The sequence below is a fragment of the Capsicum annuum genome, chromosome 12, assembly GCF_002878395.1.
Source record: "Capsicum annuum cultivar UCD-10X-F1 chromosome 12, UCD10Xv1.1, whole genome shotgun sequence".
Lineage (NCBI taxonomy): Eukaryota > Viridiplantae > Streptophyta > Magnoliopsida > Solanales > Solanaceae > Capsicum > Capsicum annuum.
The window spans coordinates 20,484,966-20,495,837 of NC_061122.1; the positions used below are offsets into that span (position 1 = coordinate 20,484,966).

At 34.9% G+C, this 10,872-nt stretch overlaps 1 protein-coding gene and 1 pseudogene across 1 annotated transcript; one reads left to right on the forward strand and one right to left on the reverse strand.

Annotated features, from left to right (window-relative positions):
• Window positions 1–8,947: 8,947 nt before the first annotated feature.
• LOC107849405 lies at window positions 8,948–9,835 on the forward strand (annotated as a pseudogene).
• Window positions 9,836–10,336: 501 nt separating this feature from the next.
• On the reverse strand, window positions 10,337–10,867 carry LOC107849406 (agamous-like MADS-box protein AGL62; the record flags this gene model as incomplete). Its single annotated transcript, XM_016693988.2, has 1 exon — window positions 10,337–10,867. A coding segment is annotated over one exon (531 nt), but the record flags the coding sequence as incomplete, so codon positions are not given.
• Between the last annotated feature and the right edge of the window lie 5 nt (window positions 10,868–10,872).

Here is a 10,872-nt window from a genome sequence, read left to right on the forward strand (position 1 = left end):
TATCTCGATAGCCCCAATAGTCATATTATAATACTAGCACATTTACTAACTTTGAATCTTCAAAAGGAAGATCAAACTTAGCTTCTAACGCTTAACATGGATATCATTGAGCCTTTGACAAGCAATACTACTTCCGTCATAGCATACTAATATTGCTACTCCAAACTTATATCTCTCTACCATGAGAATCAAGATCATATAAAAAGGCTCAACACTATCAATCAAAGCTCCTTAACTTGGCTATCTAGAACACCATATACCCTCTAACTAGTCTTTTTCCATCTAGAAACTCAATGGTACACTAGCCACATAAATCATGTAATAGCCTTAGAAAAATACCGCAACCTCATATCACCTTGGCATACTTCTACACCATACATACAACATCATACTTCACTAGGAATCAAATAAAGTTAATCTCTTTCGTACACTGTTCAAGCCTGTTAGATCACTTCTTATAAAACTGGTATCATTACCTAAGCAATCATCACAACCACCTTAATGGCCATCAACTGTGCAAACTTAATGTCTAGTGCTAAACATGATTTACAACCCAACCTTACACATAATTCTCACTTGGAAACTATGAAATAAACATCAAGAAACACTAGTACGCTAGAACTTCACAAGCACAATAATCGATCATGACCTTGCGATTTTTCCTTATCATAATCCATTAGCACCTACTATTTCAACACATCAAGCCTACTAATTTAATCCCAAAAAACCTGCATCATCAATCTCTTGCCACTATTCTTATATCCGCATCCTACATTAAATTCAAGTCTATAGTATAGTACCAATCATCTATCACTCTGACTTCTAACTTTGTGACTTCACATCACCAACTTCTTGGTCTAATTTCATTACCAATAGGTCATGACAACAACGCTTTAACTCATACTACTATTCGGGTGGAAATACAGTTCCAACATTCTATTTCACATCATTCCCCCTGAAGCAAGACATTTGTAACATAAATTTGAAGGGGACTAAATGCAATTAATACCTCAATCTGAAAAGCACGATTCCATCAGGATCAATGTTTACATCTGAATCAATACACATTGAAGCACTAAGGGACTCTTCTCAAGTCCTTGCACAAATTTTAACTCTTATATGATTCAATCAGAAAGGACCATACCATTTAGATTCTAAACTTCTGCACTTTAATCACCTCAATAATGACACATATCTGAGGACATTAGAGTAAGGAAACAATTTGGGATGACTTTTTACTTTCATATGGGCGACACCATAGCACGAATTAGAGTATGAAAGAGGAAAATTTTGACTCTATTGCACGAACTAGAACATAAAGAAAGAGAGACATTCCTAAACGCCTAGTAGCCTCCTTCTTAAAGCTGTGGTGCGTTACACACCGATAAATAAGACTCTACCCGATGTGATTTCACAGACACCCTGGGACCATGAATCGTGCTTGGATACCAAGTTAGTCATGACCCAAACTGGGGCCTTGGCCGTGACGAGCATTTCGAACCATGAAGTCCCGAAAAACCCCTATTTGTCTAATAATCATACACATAACTCAAATGATAAAAGAAATGCGGAAGATAAACAATATTATGAAAACATGGTCAAGAATCATATGAAATCAATAATGGGGAATAATGTCCCACAATCTCAACACAACATCTCTATAACATCTTCGAAATCTCTACTACATGACTGAAATAAATATCTATTTGAAAACTGGCCAAGGCCCCCATTAAATCCAAAACTACTAAATGATAAATGAAACTTCCAGACAATCAGGCCTTCACCAAGTGACTCTGCATTTCTGCCTGAGAATCTACTGATTATCTGGACCCTAGACTGTGCCTCCGAACCAGGGAGGGAAGGGGGTCAATACAAAAGTACTGGTACGCAGAAAAATCAAAACAAAAATATAATATTTTTGCAAAATATAGGTGAGAGCCATTATAAAGAAGTTTCATATCCAATCATTTAAAAACACATGGGAAAAATGTAATAATTTTTCAACAACAATGTAATGCAGTTGAGCTAGGTGGAATACCCTACATATCACATTTACACCAACTGTCAAACCTCGTTTGCCACCGAGATTAGAGTATAAGTGAGGGGAAGACACACAAAATCACACAGCAGGGTGTCTCGATCCAATGGTAGTGCACAAGATCACAAAGCAGGGCTCCTAACCATATTCCCAACTTGGGAATGACATAAAGTCAGGTACGCAAGATCACAAAGCAGGGTACCAAATTCCCATGTCCGTAAATAAGGTTTTCAGCGATGAGTTCTTACACTCAAACACCTTTTTCGGACATCCACCTATCTCATGTAAAATCAATGCATTCAAATTTCATCTGATTCAATCACATATCATATTCTGTAGGGTATCATCATACCCGACTTGCAAGCCATCTATATCACATCATTCTTCTCATTCAACCATTGTATTCAACATGTTTCAACACAAATAGCCCTCTCATTTTCAAGTCAAAATCATATCAATTCTCAAAACATTTCATGTCATGCTTTTCAAGATGTTTTCAAACAATTTGCATCATATGAACATTTAAAACAAATTTACATCAAGAGAGGGATTCCATATAATTCATGCTCTCAAATTAACACCTTTTCGAAACACATGCATGTACATATATAATATGTCAAATCACTTCGGAAATAGGCCTAAAGACCAAATCAATATTATAGAAACGTTCTAAACATGATTATATTCATTGTTTCAAAACCTCCATTGTAAAACATGACTTTAAAGGCCCATGAGATTTTAGGATAACCCCATGTACCTCTATATGTAAAGATGATAGGTGTTTCTTGAAGCCTACATTTTGGGGATTCCTGATATGCAATTAGTTTCAAAAACCTACGGTTGAATCTTGAGTTTCTTGTGTTTTTATTTTGAAATTCTAAGGAGATTTATTGAGCAATTTTGATAAATGAAGGTGTATTTTGGGGTATTTGGAAACTGAATTCCCGAAACACCCCTATTTGTCTGATAATCATACACATAGCTCAAATGATAAAAGAAATCCGAAAGATAAACAATATTATGAAAATATGGTCAAGAATCATATGAAATCAATAATAGGGAATAATGTCCCACAATCTCAACACAACATCTCTATAACATCTGCGAAATCTCTACTACATGACTGAATCAAAATATCTATCGGAAAACTGGGACAAGGCCCCCATTAAATCCAAAACTACTAAATGATAAATGAAACTTCCAGAAAATCAGGCCTTCACCAAGTGAATCTGCATTTCTGCTTGAGAATCTACTGATTATCTGGACCCTAGACTGTGCCTCCGAACCTGGGAGGAAAGGGGGTCAATACAAAAGTACTGGTACGCAGAGAAATCAAAACAAAAATATAATATTTTTGAAAAATATAGGTGAGAGACATTATAAAGCAGTTTCATATCCAATCATTTAAAAACACATGGGCAAAATATAATAATTTTTCAACAACAATGTAATGCAGTTGAGCTAGGTGGAGTACCCTACATATCACATTTACGCCAACTGTCAAACCTCGTTTGCCGCCGAGATTAGAGTATAAGTGAGGGGAAGACACACAAAATCACACAGCAGGGTGTCTCGATCCAATGGTAGTGCACAAGATCACAAAGTAGGGCTCCTAACCATAGTACTAACTTGGGAATGACATAAAGTCAGGTACGCAAGATCACAAAGCAGGGTACCAAATTCCTTTGTCGGCAAATACGATTTAGTCCTTACACTCAAACACCTTTTTCTGGCATCCACCTATCTCATGTAAAATCAATGCATTCAAATTTCATCTGATTCAATCACATATCATATTCTGTAGGGTATCGTCATACCCGACTTGCAAGCCATCTATATCACATCATTCTTCTCATTCAACCATTGTATTCAACATGTTTCAACACAAATAGCCCTCTCATTTTCAAGTCAAAATCATATCAATTTTCAAAATATTTCATGTCATGCTTTTCAAGATGTTTTCAAATAATTTGCATCATATGAACATTTAAAATAAATTTACATCAAGAGAGGGATTCCATATAATTCATGCTCTCAAATTAACAGCTTCTTGAAACACATGCATGTACATATATAATATGTCAAATCACTTCAGAAATAGGCCTAAAGACCAAATCAATATTATAGAAACGTTCAAAACATGATTATATTCATAGTTTCAAAACCCCCATTGTAAAACATGACTTTAAAGGCCCATGAGATTTTAGGATAACCCCATGTACCTCTATATGCAAAGATGATAGGTGTTTCTTGAAGCCTACGTTTTGGGGATTCCTGATATGCAATTAGTTTCAAAAACCTACGGTTGAATCTTGAGTTTCTTGGGTTTTTATTTTGAAATTCTAAGGAGATTTATTGAGCAATCTTGATGAATGAAGGTGTATTTTGGGGTATTTGGAAACTGAATTTCGTGTTTATGGCTAAATAAGGGTGGGAAAAGGACCATTTTGCCCCCAAAATGAAATGTTTAAGTCACTTGAGTAGTAATGTATGCGGCGTACACCTTATCGCATAATATAGGTTGTGCGGCGCACTCTTTATCGCACACATTAGGTTGTGCGTTGCACACCTTATGCCATAAGTTAGGGTGTGCGTCGGACACCTTATGCTGCACGACACACTCCATTTTGCAAAGCCATAACTTCTTCCTCGGGTGTCGGATTTTTGTGAAATTGGTATCGTTGGAAAGATAATTCGAAGGATTTTCATTTGATATATAGTAGGCACTCTAATTCAATAAATGCAAAGAGTAATGGCCAAATAAGTTTACCCAAGTTTTGACACTTACTAAAACTCAATCGATGGAAAAGCTTTCAACTCGTCCTTGAGTTAGGGGACCTCTCTGATCTAAATTCATGCTCAACTAGATTTATACACCACATAGTTGATTAAAACACTATATTCACAATATATTTATGGTTTTTGGAATGTGTACAAGTAGAAATGACAATTTACGTTCAAGTCTGAAAGTATGGTGTGTTACATCAATTGGCCATCCATAACTACGGTCTTTTGCGACAGTCAGAGTGCTATCTTCCTTACAAAAGATCAGATGTTTCATGTGAGGACAAAGCACATTGATGTTTGATATCATTTTGTGCATGAAATTATTGCACGTGGTGATATTGTGATGAGCAAGATTAGTACTCATGATAATCCTGCTGATATGATGATGAAGACACTACCAAGTGCCAAGTTTGAGCATTGCTTGGACTTGGTTAGTGTTAGTTGTTAAGATGTGCCCTTAGGGGCTTTTGTGAAAGAGGTGGAGAATTTGTTTTGAAATGGATTTGAGTTATGAATTAAAATTCGTGTCAAGGTGGAGATTGTTAGAGTTGTGACCAAATTTTGTTGATCCAGCCCAAAAAGTTTTGCGGTGCGAACCATGTTTGTGATTTTCAATGGGGTCTGTGGTGGTAGCATAGGGATCGGGCCGATAGGCCCATGGACCTTTATGTTTTTTGAGCCTAGGACTTATTTGTATGCACATATTATATAAGTGCATTTAGTGGGTTGTTTTGTTTATCCAGAAAATACTCATTCTACTACATAAATCTGTGTGTTCTTGTTTTCTTTTTGCTTGTGGTTTGCTTTATTTCTGCACGTTTCCTAACAGCTTTCAGGCTTGCTGCTTTAACTTAATTGGATTAGGCTTATGTTGTTTTCAACTTGCGTTATGCTTGACAAATCGATTCTCCCCTAGAATAAAATTTCTTTATGTTAATTGCGAAGTATCTGTTTTGTCACTTCATTATTCCAAGATTGATGCATGGCCTATTCAATAACTTTGATCCTTCTAACCAATTTTCTTGTTATCATTCAGATCTGATGAAGATGTTGGTCCATTGTCTCCTTTAGCTGTTAGTCTTGCAGCTGGATTCTCTGGTTCACTTGCTGCTGCTGCTTCTCATGGTTTTGATACTGCCAAATCTCGTTCACAATGCATGGTTCTGCCCAAGGTGTGTTGCCTTACAAGGGATTCGATCATCTGTATTTGATCATCTATATGATACTTTTCTACATGAAAATCCACCCGGGCACCTTAATGCTCAAAGAAATCTTGGGTGGTCAATTCATGAAGTGAAATATCATACAAGTATTTGGCAGAGCTTATTAGTTAAGTTACAATGCGTATTTGTTAGTTAAGCTCATAAAATCTGAGCATACATGCTGCGGGATGAGCTGGTGTCGGACAAATTTCTATGGTCAATTCAACTTATCGGCCTTGGAGTTGGAATGGTCAATTCCATTGGGTTGTGTGCCCAATGTCAACAGTCAATATTATCAATTAACACCTCGATCCTAAACTCTTTAAGGTTTTCTATATGAATCCCTTGTACTCATTTCGCTCTATTAAGCCTGAAGTAATTTTTAAGTCATCTATATTTGGTTGGTTGTTATTAATGAGAGTGTAGGTATGAATATATGAATTGAAAAGCTAAGGTTTTCGCTTCACCAGTTATCAATCCACATTCAACTTCCTGTCAATGACTGGTAAAATGCCTTGAAGTGCTTGTATGCAATATCCACATCTTCCTTTCCACATATCTCTCTCATGCTGCAATTCCAGAAAAGCAAAGTGAAATTAATGGAAAATTGATGACCAACTTAACAAAGCAGGTGACCAATTGAAACAGGAAGAAGATATAAATTAACAAGACTAAAATATTATCGTCCCTCGAGCAACATGTAACCATTTCAGCCTATCAAAATACCAGAGACAATTACAGCTGGAAACTTCATAGGTTATCATTTAGCTGTCTGCTGTCTGCCATTTATTTACAGCATATAAATTTTTGTCTGAATGAGTACACAGAATAAACATTTTTATACAAGGTTGCCCGAGGTTTCTGGATGTAGGAACATTTTAATTTCCGCATTACTTGAACTCAAAAAAAGTAATGCGTCTAACATCTGATCTCTACTTGCACTGAAGAACAAGCACTGCAACTTGAAAATATAACTCATTCTACCGAATATGGACTCAAGAAAAATTCTACGCTAGGTGATACATGACAAAACTCGAAGTAAACTAGTTCTAGACTGCTGCTTCTATTGCATTCCGGTAAATACAATTTGATTTGAACAAGAGAGTAAAGAATTTATTTTCTTTTGCTTTTGGAAGTCCGTTAGTAGTTTTATTTTTCCTTTTGTGACAGGAACTAATAGTAAAGGAATAATTTTTTGGATTTCACAAGTTTGTTCGTAGTACGATTTGCCTAATGGACACCATTCAATGGTGTATAACCAATTTTCAAAGTGGAAGAAAATGCTAGGAAATCACCATATAACAAAACATTGTATGGAGAAACTAAATAACAAGGTACCTGTGCATGGATAGTTGAGCAATACCACAATCAACAGTACGGATTCCAACTCCTGAAGCAAGTATCGGACCTATAGTTGATCCACATCCCATATCATTTCGCTCCACAAAGTCCTGTAAGGAGTTAAAGAGCTGGTCGCTTTATACCAGTTTATTTACTTGGATCTTAAAAATTTAAATTAGTCATACACAAGATTTATCAATAAGGGCTATAGCGCACTTTATCAGTGAGGCTGCAGCACATATAAACTCCTGCATATCAGATTTCATTTTCATATATTCCAACCAACACACAATTCCTTGTCTTATACGTGTTGGAAACCTCTTCCTGTTTGGATTTGGTTAATTTACAAACTAAACTGAATATATCAGAAGAGTAGTAAAGCTAAGATTGTGCCTAGCCCGTCTCCTTGCAAAAGATCTAGAGAAAATACTTAACAGAGGACTAAACTACATGGTCTTTTTCATGATATCCTCTCTTGACTGGATTCAAGAAAATAGAAGGGCTCTGTTTTATTTTATGCAACTCCTTTATTTGGTCTTTAGACTTGTAGCGAGTTATTTGTTCTTCTTCCTTGTGTATAAACTTGTGTTTCATATTGAAAAGAAATCACATAGTTATAGGTCATGCATTAACATGGTCTCAAATTGTCATGGAATCCTACTTTCTTTAAATGCAATAAGAGAGAGAGAGATCAGGAGCTATGCTTCTAAGCATACACTGAGAAGGTGAGGGGCCAAACAGGGAGACAGATAAAAGGCTAGAAATCTCTGAATTTACATGTAAATGCCTAGATAAACAAGGTTACAACAGTATCGTGATTTGTGATGAGGTAAAACCTAGAAAATAAAGCAAGTACAGAAAATGAAAGAAAAGAAGATTAAAAAGAAAAAAGATGATATGCACTTCAAGATTTGGGTTAATTAATGTGAATTATTATAAAATTGGTGGGTGAAGTTGTTAAGTTGGAAAAGCTGATGATGATGTGAATTTAAGTGTCCTTTTGACAAATTTTTCAAGAAGTTTATAACTTTGGCAAAATAGTTTTCCATAGTATCTTTTTAACAAACTTGCCCCATATCTTAACTTATTACCAACTTAAGACACTATTAATTATATTATCCAACTAATATCATAATTGGCTTCTCCTTAATTGGGTTACAACTAAAAACTTAAATGTCAAACATGATTTTCTTTAATTTAGGTTACAAGTCAAAAATAAAAATTAGTATCTAATTTTGGAATATATTTCTCCTTTTCTTATTCACCATCATTTATTTTTTAAAATAATTATTCTCTTAATTAAAAAAACAACCAATAGATAGAAGGGTTGGCAATTTGTCACAAATTAATAATTAACTCATTACTACATTTATTAAGGGATTAACATATAATGCCAACTAAGGTGCATTATTGAGTAATCACCGTTATTTATCCATTAATGGGATAAGAATTTCTAACCCCCAAATCAACATTTTACATAGGATAATAACATCAATTGTTTGAGAGTGTAGCATGTATACCTTTAAATAGTCCATATTTTTCACTCTCAATGTCAACTCAAAATCAAAAGTATATATTATCTCTTATTCTTTTCTTACAACTTATTTTATCAAACATGGCAAAGAAACCTAGTAGCATGGGTCGTCAAAAGATCAAAATTGCCAAGATAGAGTTCAAGAATCACCTCCAGGTTACCTTCTCAAAAGGTCGCTCTGGTCTTTTCAAAAAAGCAAGTGAACTGTGCACTCTCTGTGGTGTTGAAATAGCCATCATAGTTTTTTCCCCTGCAAGAAAAGTCTTTTCCTTCGGCCACCCTAATGTTGAGTCCCTTATTGATAGGTTCCTCTCGAGAAATAATACTAATAATAATCCAATCGCAGATAATTCACTTCAACTTGTTGAGGATCATCGAAATGCTAATGTTTGTGGGCTCAATTTGCAACTCACTCAAATTCTTGGTGAGGTTGAAATTGAGAAGAAAAGAGGTGAATCACTTGATCAAATGAGGAAAACTAGTCAGAGCCAATGTTGGTGAGAAGCTCCCATAAGTCAACTTGATTTGCAAGAAATTGAACAATTAAAGGATTCAATGGAAGCTTTGAAAAAATATGTGACTAATCAGGCAAGTAAGTTTATGGTTAATGAGATTTCTAATTCTTCTACTTTTTTTTGGTGATAATGGTAATGGGATCTTTGACAACTATGATATCATGCCACCTAGAACCATGCCTTCTTTAAGTGATCTTCACAACCATAGCCTTGGTTTTGATTCAGCTGCACTTTTTTAATTCTTTTTTTTTTGTCTCTCCGTCCCTTTTTTTGGATTTTCATTCGGAGTCTAGACACTAATTTGGGGCCTGACTAATTAAGATTTTCATCAGTATGCAACTTCATACACTGATTAAGATGGTAGACTATAAGAATTGCACCCATCACAACCTTTAATGGTCCAGTGAGTACCTCACATGCCGGCTGGCCTTTGCTCTAAGTTCTTCAAGTTCTCAATTTGTGCATTTATTGCTAATAAGCAACAACAAATGAATCAATATAAGATTTTTTCTTAATAGGTTGTTTTTAATTTGCTATTTATCTCCGTATTATAAAGAATTAATAAGTGTAAACTGACTATTCTCAAGAATGATGTATATATTTTTATGTAAACAAAATACTTAAGAAACTGTTGTTATTCCGATAATAAACTTAAAAAAGTAAAACAAATTAACACATAATAGATTAACCGTTTTAGAAATAAATGAAGAAATTCAAAAGAAGTTGCACCAAGGTAATAATTAGGTAATAAATATATACCTAGGTAGAGTAGTTGGATCAAAACAAAAGCAATTCATTCTATTTTTAATAGTTCAATAACATTTTTGACCCCCCAAAAAAACACATGCTGAATAAAAACAAAAACATGCTTACTTAGTAGCTAATAATGCTTTAATATTAGTACTAACTACTAATTGCTTCAAAATTGGCCATCTCCTGAGTTATTGAGTTCATAAGGGACAATTGAAGAACAATAATCAATTGCAATCTGATTCAAAAATTGATCCTCAGCTCCGAATCTTTCTATTTTCATCGTTGAATTCGACGAAGAAGATCCATTTAACATACTCAATTGATCAACCCTTATTGTTACGTTCTTCTTCAAATTTTCCAATGCAACCATAAATTCTTCAAGTTCATCAATACCCTTAGTATCAATTGGTTCATTCCACCAATATCCCCCATTATTATTATCATCAATATTCACCAACTTCTCTTCTTCAGTATTCTCTTTCTTCTTCTTCTCCGCTTCCAAATCTTTGCACATATGAGAATAATACTGGTTATTTTGTTGCAAGTTGAATTCATCAGTGGTCGATGATGACAACGACAAAGATGATATTCCAGTGATGTAACGGTCAATAACAGCATCAGCACTAGGATGACTGAAAGTGAAAAGGCGTTGGCGCTTTAAAGACTGAACCAGAATAACAATTTCTGCACCAGTTAATATGC